This window comes from Microcebus murinus, chromosome 14, assembly GCF_040939455.1.
Source record: "Microcebus murinus isolate Inina chromosome 14, M.murinus_Inina_mat1.0, whole genome shotgun sequence".
Classification (NCBI taxonomy): Eukaryota; Metazoa; Chordata; class Mammalia; order Primates; family Cheirogaleidae; genus Microcebus; species Microcebus murinus.
The window spans coordinates 71,361,870-71,381,867 of NC_134117.1; the positions used below are offsets into that span (position 1 = coordinate 71,361,870).

At 40.4% G+C, this 19,998-nt stretch overlaps 1 protein-coding gene across 4 annotated transcripts in view; it reads right to left on the bottom strand.

Annotated features, from left to right (window-relative positions):
• Positions 1-19,998, bottom strand: part of LOC142875570 (WD repeat- and FYVE domain-containing protein 4-like) — a 303,723-nt gene that overhangs the window by 99,782 nt on the left and 183,943 nt on the right. For all 4 annotated transcript variants that reach the window (XM_076010232.1, XM_076010230.1, XM_076010231.1 and 1 more), the window contains exons 40-43: positions 9,982-10,059; positions 4,531-4,737; positions 3,128-3,179; positions 441-607 (exon numbers count right to left, since the gene is read on the bottom strand). In XM_076010232.1, coding sequence (XP_075866347.1) covers positions 441-607; positions 3,128-3,179; positions 4,531-4,737; positions 9,982-10,059 — 504 coding nt within the window. The remainder of the gene's footprint in view (positions 1-440; positions 608-3,127; positions 3,180-4,530; positions 4,738-9,981; positions 10,060-19,998) is intronic.

Genomic DNA, 19,998 nt, shown 5'->3' on the forward strand with positions numbered 1-19,998 from the left:
CCAAGGGGAGACCAAGATGTGGAGACAGTTTGGACATAAGGGCTGGGGTATGCACCTAGGGCTCCTCAAGGTGGGGGCCCTCTCGGGTGGTCAGGTTGCAGGCAGGAGGCAAGGGACTGAACTACAAGAAGGTCAAGAATTCTCAGCTTGAAACTGGCCTCTCAGGTTGTTATGAAGGTCAAGGTAGGAAGTTAGAGCATATTTAATTAAAAATTTCTTAGCTTGTTTTGTACCTTTTAAATATTTTGACATAGCACATATAGGCTTCCATCTGCACCTTTGTCCTGGGCCTGCAAATTTAGGAACCTATCCCTTTTGCTCATTGATTATTTAGTTGACAGTGTTTATCAAATAAAGATGCCACTTCCCAGGTGAGTGAAGAAAGCTTGGTTCTCTCCTATCTGACAATCTTAAAGAATAATCGTGATGGGTGTTATTACCTTTTCTTGATAATGAAGCTCTTGCAAAATAACTTGTCTTTCCTGACACAGCTCCAAGAAATCCTCTGAGTGCAGACTTTCATGTAAGGCAGGGAAGAACGTCAGCTGAGTGCAGTCCACGGCCACCTCGTCGGGCTCACTCTCAGCTTCCTCTGGTGTCAACTTATCTGCAGCAGAATACAGAGACATGTGGCTTTGGTGTGAGCCACCTGACATGGTGAGGGCTGGTGTTCTGCATGGGCTTACGCCACCGGCAGGAACTGCAAGTTTCCAGGGCAGAAGTGAACAGTGTGGATCTCTCACCATGCCCCTCCACTGATTCCAGAAATGGACACCACCCATCTGACCTACTCTGGGGTGTGGCCAACACACTTTCCAGTTGATTCATCCGGAGGGCCAGGTGTGCCAGGCCCGGCTCCCCTGCAGTTCTCCAGTGGCCACCAGGCAACTCTGCAAAACTCACCCTCGCTAGTCAGTAAAGCAGCTCCCTGGAGGCCCGTCAGGATTTGCTTTCTCTGAATTTCACTTTGTTCCTGCTTTTAAGAGTTTGTTGTTTTGCTAATTATAGAAATAATATCTTCCTCTTGTAAAAAACTTAGAAAAGCCATGAAGTTGTGAGAAATAAAACAAATACCACCCAGAAACAGTGCTAACAAGAGCAGTTCCCATTTAGTAAGCCCTTTCTCCGTGCCAGATACTTGTGATGACATTTTTTCCCCATCTAGTTCTACCGAGGTTGTAGATACCATTTCATCCTCACTTGACAAATGAAAAGATTAAAAAAGGCTTAGGTCATATGGCCACTAAGATCTGGAGGCAGAATCTGAACAAAGTTTCTCTGAGTCCAGAGTCTGGTCTGTTAATCTCTTGGCTGTTTGGCTCCACTGTTTACAATCTGCTTGATTTACTTTCAACATCTTTTCTGGACATATATGTGCATAAACACACATAAGTTTTTGACATGGTAAGAACAATAGTGCACTTACAGTTTTTCTTCTCTAATATTTTTTTCAATCAAAATTACATCATGAGCATTTTCCCATTCCATTAAAAGTTCTTGGAACAACTTAATTGACTGTGTAATATCTATTATATGGCAATTTCATAATCCCTTAATCCATCTCCTATTTTTCAAAGTTGCAGATGGTTTCTGTTTCATGACTACTGCACTGCAATCATCTGAGTGCACGTCTAGATTTGTTTCCTACAGATATGCTTCTGGGCAGGGGCACACGGGTCCAACCTAAGCACATAACTATGCAGATTCCTGGATGGTGCACCTCCACTACCTGTCCTGAGCCTCTGTCTGCCTGGAGCATGCATGTTACTCATGACTGCAAAGCCAGTAGGTTATGCCCATTTTCTTTGTGCTAAGAAGCTTGACCTCCTCCCCACCTGGGAGTCCCACATCTGGGTGAATCAAAGTCTCTGCTGCTCACAGCAAACCCTCATAGACTTTTTCCCACACAAGAGAACAGTCCTAGAGGAACAGGCTCTGAGAAAAGGCAGGGTGAAGAGCCACAGATCCTTCCCTCCCCCTTGGCTAAGCTCCCCAGACAGGGCGCATGCCGGAAACACTTAGGAGGCCCAGGATCACAGGCACCCAGGGGCTCTGCATGTTGGGAAATGAGAGGACACAGAAGCCGCTGGCCACAGTCCACAGGAAATCAGAACATACTTTCCACCACTGTACTCCCCGCACCACCACCTCCAAGCTGCGGATCAGGCAGGCGAACGTTCTGATGTTAGCACTGTAGGGCTCAGGGTGGAGAGGAAGGGCAAGGAGGCATCACAGTGTCATCCTGTGTTCTGCACCACAACGGGACCTCCAAATCACCCTGAGATCAGAGCCCAAGATTCTCACTTCTGGGCTTGTGTTACTGTAGACCAGCAAGGTAGTAAGCTCAGTGCAAACTCAGTTACTCAGGCAGTGTATGGGACAAGCTGGATCAGCACTCAGAAGTTGTCACCGGGCTGAGGAGAAGACACTGGCTGGGGCCTGGGCTGCAGTGAAACTCACAGAGAGTGTTCAAACCCAAAGGCAGTCTTTGGTGGAAAAACACAAAATTATACACACACACACACACACACACACACACACACACACACACAGTATGTATATGCGTGTGTTTAGATGTGTTCGTGACAAAAGGACCTCTGAAAATAAACCCCGTATTTTTAGCAAAGCAACTTAACCAAATTTCTTCATGATAATTATACAAATAAAAAGTAAGTATGAACATCAAAAATGACTCTAAGGATTTTCTTCAAATTTGGAACATAATAATGATTGTATCCATAATTTTCATAATTATAGAATTCAATATAAATAGTACTACTTATTCCATATATTTTTATTCTAAAACATTTTATTGTCTTCCTCTGTTTTTGGTCACTTACTGAATATGTATTTGAATTATTTGGGGATATTTTTAAGGTCTGGACAGAGAAAATTAATAAGATGGTCTCCTCTAAAAAATTCTTATTGGTGAAACCTTAATATAAGTGTCTACGTCTGGAATCCTCTTTGGTCTGGAAACACAGTAATGAAAAGAGTCTTATTGCTGCCTATTCTAGACTTGCAGCATTTTCTTCTCCCAAAATATTAATTTAATATCTTTAGTGAGAAATTACATAAAATCAATAATTAGCTTAATTATTAAAGAAAAATTAGATAAACTGAATACCTTGGTTTTCAGCATTCATTTGAGAAATATCACCATTTTTGTCTTGGATCTCCTGAAACAAGACCAGAGAAAAGAAAAATTAAATCCTGGATACTACACATACAACCCCCACCCCCCGTCACGCACAGATTCACAAGCACACACATACATGTGACCCCTTCAAATTACTCAAGACTCACATTCAAGGGCAGAGAAATGCTAAATCCTAAAGGACCACTATAAAATGCAAGTATTAATGTTCCTGAGTCAAAGGGGAAAAAACCCACAGTCTTCCATTAAGTAAGACTTACAGTAATTACCAAAGATGATGCCAAGATGGGATTAAATGGCATCCTGGATGTCTGTGTGGGGCCACCTGGAGAGGGGACGGGGGAGCCCTGGGCTGGACAGCCTGCTGCACCAGAGAGCAGGTTTTGCAGCCAGTCTCCGGCTTTGTCACCGGCACGGTGAGCAGGCTACAGATTTTTCCTGTCTCTAATTCCTAAGAGCATTTTGAGGGAAAACGGCTACATACTACCAAGTGTTTATTGACAATACATAAAAAAATACAAATGTCTAGAAATATAATTTCTATTAGGTTTTATAAAGGTTAAAACATGCTGAGGTTACAGACTAGAAGTAAACTCAACATTGTATCTTTGGATGAAGCCAGAAGGAAATACCCAACATTCCAGTGTTCAGAATATTTTAGAATATTTTAAATCATGATTATTCAATGATGACATGAAAAGTATTAACAGATTTTTCTATGTCTACTCCCAAGTAAATCCAACTGGTCCATCCTTTTTGATGGGAAAAATGTGAGTTTGAAGACACAGCTCGAGCTTCATTACGGCAAACTTCTAGGGACGCCCCAGATGCTGTTGTTCGGGAAGCTAGTACAGCTTCCATGAGTGGGTCACTCCCCAGGCCCAAACTTGCAGAAATGGGTGAGTTCAATGCATTTGCATTGTAAAACTTATTATAGGATTTGCTTGTGCAATGATGCTCGTAGCAGTGTGGGTTGCACTGAAAGACAAAAATGTGTACAAGCAGACAAGGGCCATTCCCTGCCTCTTTCCAAATATGTCCAGATTATCCAGATTATTCCACTGGACTTCCGTGGATTGCACCATGGTACTAGGTCAGTGGCACATATATGAACCACTTATCCATTCACTCACTCATCTATGGATCCATTCAGGCTGTAGTTATAGCATCCCTTCTAGGTGTCTGGGAGGGTTAGTGAGTCTTTTCTTCTGTTAAATGACATCAAGAATAAATTATGGGGCTCTCTTAGATTTAACTGCATACATCATCTCTCCTACTTGATGCAAACAACACAAGATGGGAAAGCTAAGGAGCTGCTTCCCTACACAGGGCCTGCCTGTAACCATCACTGTCTTGCTGCACCGAACTCTTACCTTGCGGCCTCCGGGGCTTGGGGCCTGCAGTGGAGGCACGCGTCTGATGCGTTTCTTCATGCGGGCAGGTCCCTCTCTCCAGTCTAGCTCCCACCGGGGGCTGGGTGTGGCTTCTGCCCCCTGGCCCCACAAGCCCAGCTCCCCAAAAAGCTGTTCCTGGATCCGGGCCCAGGCGTTGGCTGCCTTGATGTTGCCACATTTCCGCCTCTGAGAAACAGAAACACAATGTCACCTCTGGACACATTTTTCTCATGGGGCTGGCCCCTAACTTCCTGGGGTGAGCAGGCCAAGTCTCCGTTAATTGACTGAGAAATATACCCGCTCTAGGTAGCCCTGAGCACCCTGAGGACGTTCAGTGTACTCACTAAAGAAAAGGACAGGGCCAGGAGAAGGAAAGTTTCTCAGGCTTGAAATCATTTAATCCCTGCTAGGGGAGAAGAAAACCATCTTTCCTTCATCTTTCAGAGCCATGAGACTGCTGGGTAGCAGGCAGAACCACAGGCCCCAAGGCCCTGCAGCCACCCATCAGTGACACAGAATTTTCCCACGGTCCCTGCCCTTCACAACTGATGCTCACACACCACACTTATTCCAGGTGCCAGGGCTGGAAGTACAGGTGGAACTAGTGGCCCTGCTGACAAGTGGCTGATTTGAGCAAGTCATTCCTGCCTCTGGACCTCAGAATCTCCAGCTATTAAATGAGAGGGCCTGTCATTAGGGCCTTTCAAATCCTAACATACTTATGATTCTAGAATGTCCAGAGGTTCTAGAATGTTCATAGAAGCTAAAACTGTTCACATTAATGAAATCTTTCACCTAATATCTATGAAGTCCTCACAGTTGGAGTATGTGGTCAATAAAAAATATTAATACATCAACACCCCTAAACTGCTTGTATAGGCCACACTGAAGTTTCATGTATCATCTGTCAAAGAAACATTTCAGTTCAGTTTGGACAGTAAATCAACTTTGCAGGGTAAACTTTTGTAGTTATTCAGATATTCAGTGGCATTTGCTCTAAATTTTAATTTTATTTCTTCAGAAAACAGAAAGATGAAAGAGCTAATGCATATCTTAGTTAAGCAGGAAGCATAACTCAACATTAATAGAAATGACACTCACGGTCATGCATCAGGCTGAGCCCTCACCTGCGTTGGCTCATTCCCTCTACCCGGTGCCACCATGCAGAAGTGTTTTCTATCATCCCCATGAAAACACTAAGTCTGGAGAGAAGTGGCTTCTCCAAAGACCAACAGGCGGCCAAGCTGATATTTAAACCCAGTCTGTCGGATTCCAAAGCCTTCCTTGAGCTTGGGAGCTAGATGCCTTTGCTGGGGAGCTATTTCATTTTATGAGCTCATGGTTTCTGCTGGCATTACTGCAAATACTGGAAGACTTTTGGATCTAGGTCCTGCGAACCTGGGCCATTGTAAATGGGCAAATTGTCCTCAGAACTAGCCAGGAGGCATTCCCATGAAAACATGGCTGGGGTGCAGTGCCCAGCATGTGGTCTGTGGTATCTGGCCCTGGATCATCATGTTTCTGCAATTCCCCAGCAGTTTGACCTGAGGGAAATTCAGCTTCCTCATTAGTCAGCTTTGGCTAATGATATTGCCGTAACAATAAAACACATGCATATGGAAGGGTTAAATGATTCAATATTTTCAAGAGCTTAATGTTGTGCCTTACCCAGCTTAAGTAGCCAGTGCTATTGTGTGAAAAAAGCTTATATTATTTCAAAGTAAGATTATTTTGTTTCTCTAAAGTCCTTAAATTAAGCAACTTTCCACCCCAAGGCTCCACCTGTGCAACCCGGAGGTGCACAGCCACCTACGTCTTCTTCGCAAGGCACGTACGCTGTCTGCAGCCAGACAGATGTGTGTCCGTGGCGGGATCCCTGAGAGAGGAGTGTTGGTTTTGCCCAAGACAATGAGTTACATGTGGCTCCAGGTCAGAGGATGTCAGACGACTAAACAGCAAAAGCCCTGCGTTCCCACACCTGCAAAGGTGTTCTGAAACGCCCATCTTTCTGCAGAGTGTAAGGTCCTCTCTCAGCTCTAACTGCAAATGAGCCAAATGCCTCACCTGAGACTCAGTCGGAGATTCTGCTACGTCAAGAGCAGCTATGATTTCGGACTGGACAGCAGCCCTTGGGTAGCAACACTCGATTTTCCGTTGACAATCAGCCCTTCGCTACTTCCAGTCCCTGTTGCCTCAGCAGTGTTGACCCCACCCCTTCTTTAGGGAGAACACTTCCCCTGGATCTACTAATCCCAGCTGGGGGAGCGCTGCGGGACAGCTGACAGGTGCGCTCCGGAGCCCAGCGGAGGGAGCAGAGCACGGACACATGCATGGGAACACTATCTGAAGTTTGCTCTTCCCAACACTTTTCAGTAAAACAAAACATTTTATTTATTGCCTAAGACAGACTGAGTTGAGTTTCCAATTCTGGCATCTGAGGGAGCTGTGACAGATACTTAACGAGTAGGCAGAGACTGAGCAAAAAATGGGAAAAGCACATTGGGCCTCAGAAAGCCCAAAAGAGAGTGGGGTAGAACAGTGCCCCGCACATACTAAAAGAAAGGCCATTTCTTGGGTGGCAGGTATCTCACAAGGAGCTTCAGTAAAGGCTGTGCACGCAGGATGAAGCATTTTTGTAAATTATGATAGAGATTCAATATGAGAACAGGATGGCCTAAGTACGTAACAGACAGGACAAGAGCAGCTGGACGACAGAGAGGAGAATGACCATGACTCAGACAAGACAAAGGGAATCTGAGCAGGGCCAGAGGAGGACAACTATCCTTGCCAGTACTTCTGGAGTGAGGAGAAATTGGCTGCATAAGTGTCAGAGTTGCACAATTTGCTGTTGATAAAATGATGGAATATAATCATGCATGGGTTAATTTCCAGGGCACTTGGTAATGTCACCTGGTCATGCCATGGGCTGCTGCCCTCTCCAGTGTCCTCTCAGTTGTGGGAGAAGTGCTGGGGTGGAGAAGCCTGGCCTGGCCTGTTACTGACAGCCCCGCGGGCAGGGCTCTGGGCCTCAGCACCACCAGCCTCCCGGGGGGGGGGGGGCCCACACTGGGTGCACCTGCGAGGAGCCAGATTTCACAAACTTGATTTCTGTCCCAAGTGTTGGCTGGGCTTTTCTGAAAGTGGAGTAGGGGCTTGTGTCGGCAAAGACTGCCCCTTAAAAAAGTGGGGTGAATTCTCCAGATCCCATTATCTCTGGCAGACAGTGATTATATCTGGATTTTTTAAACATCAAAACAATCTGTCTTAAATATTTAAACACTTGGAAAGTATCCTTGTGGATTAGCCTCTAAATGCTGATTTTCTCAAAAAAACCTCAATGAACAGAAAAACTCTGCACAACTTTCTGAAGCACTCCCTGAGCCCCAGTCAGCCCCAGTGGTGACAATGAGACAGGCTGCTATTCCAGGAGGCTGGACCCTTCCTTCTGGGCTCGGAGCCTCTGCTCAGATCCCGTCCTTCCGCGTAAACCTGTCGTCTCACACATTTCAGCAGAAACTCACAAAGGCCCCAGAGCACAGCTCTCCTAGCCATCACCATGTCTCCCAGGCTCTTCTAACCATAAGAACAGAAATGGCCACGCTCTTGGTCAGTTTGCAAGTTTAGATAAACAACATCCTCTGTCCCGGCTGATGCAATGGTGACGAAGGTGTCCATAAATAAAGGATGCAATTCTACACAAGGAGAGAGGGAGATAAATTCAATGGCAAGTGAATTTGCCAGCTGCACTCCTAGTCCTGAATAAACTCAGTGAATCCGCGTGGTGGGGCACTGACATGCAAAGGTCTGTTCAGTAAGACAGGTAACACCCAAATAAGCCAGCCAGGCACCCTACGCAGCTGCGCCGCGCACTGGGCAGGGCAGGTGCCCGCGGCAAAACCCTCGTCCAAACTGAGCAAAGAGCAGCTTGTGCAGCTTGTGCAGCTGGAGAAGCCAGACATACGTGCTGACCCCTCCGACAGTGGCCAAGGGCACGTGTCATGCAGCCCGAACCTGCTCTCTCACAGCCGCGCGTGCCGTGAGCCGCAGCTCCCGTTACGCGGGGGCCCAGGAGGCTGTGCTGCTAGACTGTGTGCTTCTGGGGCGCAGGCCGCACGCCCAGTGAGCCCTCTTCCCAGGGACGTGGCGTGGCTCCCAAACGAGGCTGCCATCCCAGGCATACTAGCGGCTCCTTACACCCATCTCTCCTTTCCTGTGGCAGAACATCCCAGTGTGGGCCTCGGCACGTCTTCTCGGCGTTTCTTTACTCTTTGTCCTCCACTATCAAAGTTTAAGCATCTTCAAGGCAAAGAAGCATCATCATCATCTCTGTATTTTATGTACCTTGAACTGGCTTTGGACTAGACAAATTGCTCAGTAAATAATATAATTAATCAGGGTTTAAGACTATATGTTGTATTCCATTATCAGCAACCTTTCAAAACATTTTTTTGTTAATGACAATATCACCAACTAAAATTTAACTTCTTAGCCATTCCACAGACACACACGGTATACCCATTCTCTACCACCCATAGCCTGTGCCTCACACTTGCTCTTAAATCTTCACCGTTGGGAAGTATGATCCCACCTTGCAGAGGAGGACTCTGAGGCCTAAGCCTAGGACGGGGCAGACCTGGGATGCAAACAGGGCTCTGGCCAGCAGGAGAGCCCTCACCTAGACTGTACAGGAGTCATGCCCAGACACGCGTCTTCAGTGTCCAGGGCTGCCCTTCTCAGTGACAGCCCACTGCACTTGGGACAAAATGCACAAACCCTAACGTGGCACGAGCCCTGTCTGCCCTGGCCTCTGCTTCCTCTTCACCCTGTCCCTTCTCAGCACAGTCCCCCCAGTCCCTTCTTCCTCCAGCGAGTTGGTGACAGCCAGCCTTCCCTGCCTCGGGACCTTCACACACGCTCCCCCCGGCCAAAGCACTCCCCTCCTCCGTCAGCTCTCAGCTTAGAGGTCGTTTCCTTGGAGGGCATCGACCTGCCCAGATTAGACTCCTCCCCATTATAATCGCTCATTGTATCTCAGCTTTGCCCATGCAGCACCCCTCAAAGGTTATGATTGTGTATTTATTTCTGAGGTCCTTTAGTGTATATCCTTCCTTCACAGTGAAGTCAGCTGAGCGTGAGGCCCCGGTCTGCATGCTTGCCCCAAGCTCCCGGCAGGGAGTGAGCTCCCCGGGCTCTTGACAGCTATTTGCTGAGTGGATGGATGCACCGCTGAATGGATGGACACAGGCCTGCTCCCTAAGCCTCTGGTGCAGGTCATGCAAACACGACTGAATCATTAATGACCATTTTCTTTACTTAAGCTGAAGGCCCCTGTGATTTTTTTTTCAGATTCAAAGTCCTTGCAATTGTTTTTCCAAGTTCCTGGTGGATCCCAGCATATTGTGTAGAGAAGAGGTATGTTTTGTTCCTTACCTGTACATGGTCTTTGTAGAAAGATGCGTATAGCTCCTGTCCTCTTCTTCGGTAGCTCTCTATACATGACACAAAATCCTGGAGAGAAACAAGTCACAGCTTAATGATAGATGTGATTTTTCTTTTCTTTTCTTTCTTTTTTTTATTTCAGCATATTATCGGGGTACAAATGTTAAGGTTACATACATTGCCCTTGCCTCCCCTCCCCCCTCGAGTCAGAGCTTCAAGCGTGCCCATCCCCCGACGGTGCGCATCGCACTCACTATGTATGTCTATACCCATCCCTCCTCCCCTCCCACCTGCCCCACACTCGATAAATGTTTTTTCTTTTTTTCTTAACATTTTGGTTATATTTTATATCTTTGCGTCTCCCTAGTGAGGGTTAAAGGCATGCCCTTCCCTTCCACAATGCTCACCACATCTCTCAGATGTGGGACTACCCCCCTACCCCCGAATCCCTGGGGAGCATCACCACCCTTTGAGCACCACAGTGTTAATCACTCAGTACCAAGATGTGATTTTAGATAAGAACTTCTCTCTGTGCTGACCAATTGCCAGGGAAAATAATGGTTTCAGGATTTGTTGGTCAATCATTCACAACCGTGTAAATAAAGACTTCACTTATACTGATATACTCATACTAACACATGCAAATACATGTGTATGGGTTATCTCGACTTTCATTTTTGATGAGCTCACTTGTTGGGGTTCAACTTTCCTCCCAAAATTAACAACAAAAATCTATATTCGAACAATCTGCTTTAAGATAGAGCTACCAAGTGAGCTAAGATTTGAGGAACCAAGATCCTAGAGAGAAAGAAAACTCACTGAGGTGAGTTTTATGCTTTTTCTTTCTGGCCCTTGAAATACTTACAAATTTTCAAATAGCACAAGAGACTGAGAAGCTGAGGCCATAAAATAAACCTCAGTAAATTTAAAAAGATAGACATAATACAAAGTGTGTTCTCAGATCATAACGGAACAAAATTAGAAACCGGCAGAAAGAAACTTGGCAAAATAAAAAATAGGTATAAATTGAACAACACACTCCCAAATAACCAAGGATCAAAGAAGAAATCAAAAGAGAATACTAGAGAGTAAAAACAAAGACATAACATACCAAAACATATGGGATATAACTAAAGCACAACATGGAGAGGAATTTATAGCTGTAAATGCTTATATTAAGAAAAGAAGAAAAACCTTAAATCAATATCTGAATCTTCCACCTTAGGGCACTGGGAACAGAAAAGAGCAAACTAAACCTAAAGCTAGCAGAATGAAGGAAATAATAAATATTAGAGCAGGAAGTAATGAATTACAGAATAGAAAAACAATGGACAAAATTAATGAAACCAAAACAAAATCTGGTTATTTGGAAAGATCAACAAAAGTGGCAGCCTTTAGCTAAATTGAACATGAAAAAAGAGAAAAGGATAAAATTACAAGGATCAGAAATGGAAGAGAGGACATTGCTACTGACCTTATAGATTTTTTTTAAAAAGGATTATAAAGAAATACTATGAACAACTGTATGCCAATAAATTGGATAGCTTAGATGAAATGGAAAATTCTTAGAAAGACACAAATTATTAAAACTAACTGAAGAAGAAACTAATAATCAAAATATACCAATAACAAGTAAAGAAAGGAAATTAGTAAAACCAAACCAACAAATGAAAAACCTGTCCACAAGGAAAATCCATCCCAGCCCCAGATGGCTTCACTGCTGGATCCTGCCAAACACTCAGTGAAGAATTAATGCCAGTTCTTCACAACTCATCCAAAAATTAGAAGAGGGGGGAACACTCCCCAACATATTCTACAAGATTAGTTATTACCCTGATATAAAAACCAAAGACATTACAGGAAGAGTATAAAAGACCAATATCTTTTATATATATAAATATATATTTGCATATATACATTTACATATATATGCAAAAATCCTCACCAAAATACTAGCAAACTGAATCCAGCAAGATGTAAAAAATTTATACACTATGACCAAGTGAGGTTTATCTTGGTGATGCAGAGTTAAACATCTGAAAGTAACTAATGTAATACAGTACATCAATAGAATAGACAACAAAAACCATATTTCAATATACACAGAAAAATATTTGACAAAATGTAAAATCCTTTCATGACAAAAAATGTCAACCACCTAGGAAAAAAAGCAGCTTTCTCAGTCTCATAAAGGGCAACTACAAAACACCCACAGCTAACATCATACTTGTGGTGAAAGACTACTTGCTTTTGCCCTGACATCAGAAACAACACAAGGCTGTCCACTCTCAATATTTCCAGTCAACATTGTACTGGAGGTTCTAGACTAGACAACTAGGCAAGAAAAACAAATGAAAGCCATTCAAATTGAAAAGGAAGAAGGAAAAAAATATCTCTAGATGGCATGATTCTATATAGAGAAAATCCCAAATAATCCATAAAAGAACTATTAGAACTAATAAATGAATTAAACAAAGTTGCAGGGTATAAGATCAAAATGCATAAATCAGTTGTGTTCCTATACACCAGCAAGGAACAATCCAAATAATAATAATAATTAAGAAAGCAATTCATTTATGATAGCATCCTAAAGAATAAAATACCTAGGAAGAAATTTAACCTAGAAAGTGAAAGATTTATACAATGAAAACTGCAAAACATTGCTCAAAGAAATTTAAAAAGACCTAAATTAATGGAAAGACATCCCATGTTCATTGATAAGAAGATTTCATATTGTTAAAATGCTAATACTATCCAAAGCAATCTACAGAATAACACAATCAAATTCCAATGACCAGTTTTTGCAGAAATTGAAAAGCCAATCCTCAAGACCATATAAAATTTCAAGGGACCCCCAAAAGTGAAAACAATCTTTTTTTAAAAAATAAAAAAATAGTAGAAAGATTCATACTTCCTGATTTCAAAACTTACTACAAAACAATGGTAAACAAGGCAGTATGGCAATGGTATATGATAAACATAAAGACCAATAGAATAAAATTAAGAGTCCCAAAATAAAACCACGTGGCCATGGATAATTTTTATTTTTTATTTTAAATTATTATGGGTACATAATAGTAGTATATATTTATAGGGTTCATGTGATATTTGATATAGGCAAATGATGTATATTAATCAAATCAAGGTAACTGGGGTACCCACCACCTCAGACATTTATCATTTCTTTGTGTTAAGAACATTCCAATTCCACTCTTTTAGTTATTTTATAGACAATTTTATACAAGAGTGCCAAAATTATTCAATGGGGAAGGATAGGAATCCAAATAGTCACATGCAAAAGAATGAAGTTAGACCCTTACCTCATAACATATATAAAACTTATCTCAAAAGTGAAACAAAGACCTGAATATAAGAGCTAAAACTATAAAATTCTTAGAAGAAAACTTAGGAGTAAATCTTCACGAACTCAGATTTGGGATTTGTCAGATTTAGAGTTGACACCAAAAGCATAAGCAACAATAAAAAGGATAAACTGAACTTCACCAAAAGTAAAACCTTGTGCTTCAAAAGACACTGTCATGAAAGTAAAAAGACAACCAACAGAATAGAACAAAATATTTATAAATCATATATCTGACAAGGGACTTATGCATAGAATATATAAAGAACCTTTAGAAATCAATAATAAAAACGAAAAATAGCCTAATGGCCTAACTTAAAAATAGACCAAGAATCTGAATAAAATGTTCTCCAGAGAAGATATTCAAATGACTAATAGATAAAAAGATAGTTGTCATCATTTGTCATTAGAGAAATGCAAATAAAATCCACAATGGGATCAATGAAATAGGCAACGAAGTAGGGTGGCTAGAATAAAAACTTTAGATAATAACAAGTATTACTGAAGGCTTGGATAAATTAAAACTCTCATCCATTTTACTGGGAATGTAAAATGGAGTAGAATTTTAGAAAATAGTTTGGCAATTAGTCAAATGATTAAACAAAGTGTTACCATTGACCCAGAAATTCCACTCCAAGGTATATACACATGATAAAAATTTATGTCCAATCAAAAACTTGTACATGAATGCTTATAGCAGCATTATTCCTAACAGCCTAAAGTTGTAAACAACCCCAATATTTATCAACTGATGAATGGATAAACAAAACGTGGTCTATCCATACAATGGCATATTATTTGGCCACAAAAAAGAATGAAGTGTTGACACATGCTATGACATGGACAAACCTTAAAAATATGATCCTAAGTGAAAGAAGCTAATCTCAAAAGACCACACATCATATGATTTCACGTATATAAAATGTCTATAAAGAGAGAAAGCGTATTACTGATTGCCTGGGTCTAGCGGACAAGGGAGAGAAGAGTGACAATTGAAGATTTATGAAAAGTTACAAATTGACTATGGTGGTGGTTGCGCCATGTTTATATATGCACTGTAAACCACCGAATTGTTTACTTTGAATGGGTGAAGTGTATGACATATGAATTATCTAAATAAACCTGCTTGGTAAACAAATATTTATGAAATTAAAAAAGTAAGATCCAGAATCTCGAAACATAGACTCATACCCAGAACCAGGAAAATCTCAGACTGAATAGAAGAAGACAATTAACAGATGCAACAGAACAAGATGACAGAAATGCTAGAACAATTTGACCAAGATTTTAAAACACCCACATGCTTCAACAACTACTGATTAACAACATGCTTGTAACAAATAAAAAAAATTAGGGGCCGCAGCCAATAAATGGAAAGTCTCATTAGAGAAACAGAAAATGTAACAAAGAACCAAGTGTAAATTTTAGAACTAAAAAAGCTGTAACTGAAGTAAAAAAAACCAAAACCTTACTGGATGGGCTCAGCAGCAGATGCAAGAGACAGAGGGAAGAATGAGTGAACGGGAAGACAGAGCGACAGCAAGTAGCGTTCTGAAGAACAGAGAGAAAATAGAATGGGGAAAAAATGGAACATTAGAGACCTATGGGACTACAATGAAAGATCTAATATTTGTGTTCTCAGAATGCCAGAAAAAAAGGATAAAGAGGGTGGTGCTTAAAAATTACTCAAACAGGCTGCAGGGAGCTATGATGACGCTGCTGCGCTCCAGCCCAGGCAACAGAGTGAGACTCTGCCAAAAAAAAAAAATCCAAATTGACAAAAGACATAAATCTACAAGCTCAAGAACCTAAGTAAATCCCCAAAGGACAAACCTATAGAAATCCGTGTCAAGACACATTACAGTCAGACTTCTTAAACCTAAGACAAAATAAAAATCTTAAAAGCAGCAAAGAGCAATAATGCCTTACTTACAGAGGAATTTGAATGACAGTAAATTTTTTCATCAGAAACCATGGAGGTCAGAAAGAAGTGGCATAATTTCTTTTAGGTGCTTAAAATAAAGAACTGTCAAACCAGTGTCCTATAGCCAGCAAAAATATCCTTTTGAATTTGAGGGCAAATCAAGACATTCTCAGTCAAAGAAAAATTAATAGCATTTGTCACCACCAGAGCTACCCTATAAGAATGGCTAAAGGAAGCTCCTTAAACAGAAAATAAATGATAAAAGAAAAAAATCTTTAAACATCAAGGAGGAATAAAGAATATACCAAGCAAAAATATGGGTAGAAGCAATACACTTTCCTTTTCCTCTTGAGGACTTCTCATTTATTGGTGATGGTTAAAGCAAAAATTATGACACTGATGTAATTCTAAATGGATACAGAGGGAATATTTAAAATAATTACATTATAAATGGAAGGAGGTAATATTTATATTTCATGACAATACCAGTAGACTCTGATAAGTTACACATACATATGTAATGTGATATCTAGAGCAACAACTAAAAAAGCTACACAAAGAGATATACTCAAAACAATGAAAAATCAAAATGGAATCCTAAAAAATGTTTGGGTAAGCCACATTTGTAGTCAGCTTCACCCAATAATAGTATAATACACATTATTTTCAATTGCTCACAAACATGTATATAAACTACACCCTGGGCTATAAAACAAACCTCAACGAATTAAAAAAAAATGAAAACATGCGAAATGTGTTCTTTAATCACAATGTAATCAAACTAGAACATAAAGATAACAGGTTTTCAACAAATGGTGTTGGAGCAATTGGCTATCCATAGCCCCCAAAATGAACCTAAGTCTCACATGTTATACTAAATTTAAATCAAAATGAACCATAGACTTAACTGTAAAACATAAAGCTATAAATATTTTAGGGGAAAATCTATGGGATCTGGAGCTGGGCAAAGGGTTCTTAAATTTTACATTAAGAGCATCCATAAAGGCCGGGCGCGGTGGCTCACGCCTGTAATCCTAGCTCTCTGGGAGGCCGAGGCGGGCGGATTGCTCGAGGTCGGGAGTTCGAAACCAGCCTGAGCAAGAGCGAGACCCCGTCTCTACTATAAATAGAAAGAAACTAATTGGCCAACTAATATATACAGAAAAAAAAAAAAAGAGCATCCATAAAAGGAAAAACTGATGAACAGGACCTCATCAACATTAACATTTTGCTCTACAAGAACCCATACTACAGTCTGGACGAAAATATTTACAAGCCACAGATCCATCAAAGGACTCACATCTAGAATGTAAGAAGAACTCCTAAAACTCAACAAGTAAAAACCAAAACTTCCCACTAGAGTATGTGCAAAAGACATGAATAGATATTTTATCGAAGAGGCTATACAGATTTTAAAAGACTTTGTTCCACTATTCAAGTCATCCAACTAGATGGAGACATAGACTTTAATATTAATAGCCTTTATATAATAGACTGGATAAATAAATTATGATATATTTATAGATGGAATACTTTATAATAATGGTTCTCAGAATGTGGTCCATGAATCTCTAGGGGTTCCTGAGACCCTTTCAGAGGGCCTGTGAAATCAAAACTATATTCAAAATACTAAGACATTTTGCCCTTTTTTCCTCACTGTGTTGACATTTGCATTGATGGCTCAAAAGCAATGGTAAAACTAGTACCTTAGCAGAAATCAAGTCATTTGCAGGAGAGAAAAACAGCTGTCTACACTTAAGAATGTCCTTGAGAAGCAGTCCAAAATATTAATTTTATTAAATCTCAACCCTTGAATGTACTTCTTTTAATAGTCTGTATGATAAAATGGGAAGTGTGCGTACAGCACTTCTGAATACCAAAAAATGTGGTGGTTGTCTCAACGAAAACACTTAATTGTTAGGGTTGTGAGTAAACTAGCTGCCTCTCTCACAGAACATCATTTGTATGTGAAAGAATGACTGGTAGACAAAATTATAGTCATTGACAAAAGTATCTGGCAGATATCTTCATGAAAATTTGCAAAGTGAACCTGTCATCTCAAATCAAACAACTGACTATGTTTACTACCAAAGATAAAATTTGAGCTTTCAAGCAAATATTAGAATTTTGGAAAATATATCTATCTGCTTTTGTGAGTTTGACAGTTTCCCAGTAGCTAAAGATTTTCCTAATAAGATTCATGGTGACTTGAGCATGATTTTTCCATATTGCATGATGAAATACGTCAACAATTGGGAGATACAATTAACTCAGGAAGCCAATATTTCCAATGCATGCTACATGCATGTTCAAATGCATGTTACAAAGTCATGTATATGTTAAAATATTCATTCAAAGCACAAAACAGATCAACAAATTTTAATGTAACAGAATATAAAAATTTCACTAATAAAGATTTCAAGTATCCTTTAAGAAATTACCATTTGTTGAGTTTGGGTATAGTATCAGAGAAGAAAATATATAATTTTCTAAAAAGGCTATTAAAATACTCAATCCTTTTTAAACTATATATCTGTGGGAGGCCTGATTTTCTTCATATATTTCAACCAAAAAAAAAAAAAAACTATTACAACACATTGAATAAAAAAGCAGGTGTTTAATATAATACAGTGGTCTTCTACTAAGTCCTAAAGAGATTTGCAAAAATATATAACAACACTATTCTTATTTTTTTTTGTTTTGAAAAATATAATAGATATGTTCCTAAGACGTTCCAAGGATGCCTGAAACCACAGATAGTATCAAACCCTATATATACTGTCTATACGTACATACCTATGATAAAGTTTAATTTATAAATTAGGCACAGTAAGATATTAACAAAAATAACTAATAATAAAGAGTGCAATTATAGCAATATCTTATAATAAAAGTTATTTAAAACTTATGAATTTTTTATTTCTGAAAGCTTTCATTTAATATTTCAGACCATGGTGGATTGCAGGTAACTGCAACTGCAGAAAGCAAAGATGCAGATAGAGGGGGCCTGGTGTATTCATTAAAAACATTATTTATTTTTACACATAATGGGTTTATTGTTATTGTAAAATAAATTAATAAATGCATTATTTTAAATTGTTTCAATTTATAATATAGTAAATATCAACACATATAATCTACATAAGCAAAAGATCTTTGGAATCCTCAATATTTTCAAGGGGTAAAGTGGTTCTGGAACCCAAAAGTTTGAGAGAACCCAAAAGTTTGCTCTACCACTTTGAACTACTACTTCAATGCTATGGATAAATCTCATAAACATAATTGTTAGTGAAATAAGCCAGTGTATACTATGTTATTTCATTTATATAAAATTGTAAACGTGGAAAATTAATGTATGATACTATATGCCAAGAGAGTGAGTGCTTTTGGAGAAGAGGGGGCTGGCCACTAGCCTGAGGCGTGAAGTCAAGGGTGCCTCTGGGTACGATTAATGACATATTTTTTGACCTGAGTGGTGGTCACACACTCACTTTGTTAAAATTCTTAAGTTGGTCTATTTGTGATTTGAACAGTTTTTCCTATGCATTTTAAGCTTTTATAAAATAAAATAAAAATGTTTATTGGCAAACACTAAAAAATATGAAAACAATATAATTTTAAAAATCCAGTTACTGTTTTGGAGTAATGGGAATAGGGTGATTTTATTCTTTTTCTTCTTTCCTTTTTTTTTTTTGTTTGCAAAATTTTCTTCAATATTGCTGTTATATTGTTTATATGCATTTATAAATAAAACAATCATTATGAGCATCAAAGGTGACATAAAATGCTGACAAATCTGACTAATTCTACATCTAAGGCAAATCCCAGACTCTTTTCTGATATGGTGTTTGGGAGGCGTGCTGCGGTGGTGGAGAGCCCTGGGCGCTTGCACGCAAAGCAGCCGCCTTCAAAGAGCAATCGTGCTGTCTTGCTGAAGAGGGACAGGCCTGTCAGGACGCCCTCCAGGGCTTGAGTGGGCCCAGGGCAGGAAGTTTCAGGCAGGCCAACTTCAGCGTGATGATGTGAAAGGACGTCTATGTTGCTCTGAGCACTGTGGGATGTGAGAGGGAGGCAGACAGCGTGACCAGACACCTTGGTTGGGCCCTTGCTAGCCATGCTACATGGGAAATCACTTAATCCTTCTGAAAATGTACTGTCTGTAAAATGAGGTTACCAATACCTTCTATATCTGTTCTGCAGAGATGTTATGAAGCTAGGAGGAGGTGGTAGAATGAAAGTACTTTGTAAACTGCAAAGGGTCACCCAAAGAAGCTCTTAGGGTGTAAAATATTGGAGTCATGGGGAACATCAGTTGAAAGAAATGACTTAGATGGTCTCTGCAAAATTAAGACTTAGAATATGCTACATGAGTTCAGTTATAAATCATTTTTGCCTTTCAGATAAATACCCAGAGAGGGAAGTGTCATGAAAACTCAGGGCAGCTGGAGCAGAGGGAATGCACAAGAACAGCTCAGTAAGATGAGGCCTGACAATGCCCATTGGGTTTGTCTGTAGAAACCGGTCATTGGTAACTTTGCAAGAGTCATCTCAGGGGAGTGATTAGACAACAGCGGGCTGGCTAGAGAATTGGAGATAAGGCAATGGAGACGCTGTGTGCAGACAACTCATTCAAGAAACTTGACTGTGAAGGAGAGAAAGAGACAGGAGGCATGCCACATGCTAAAACAAGAAGGATAAGACAAAGTGTGTCACAGGCTTAGGG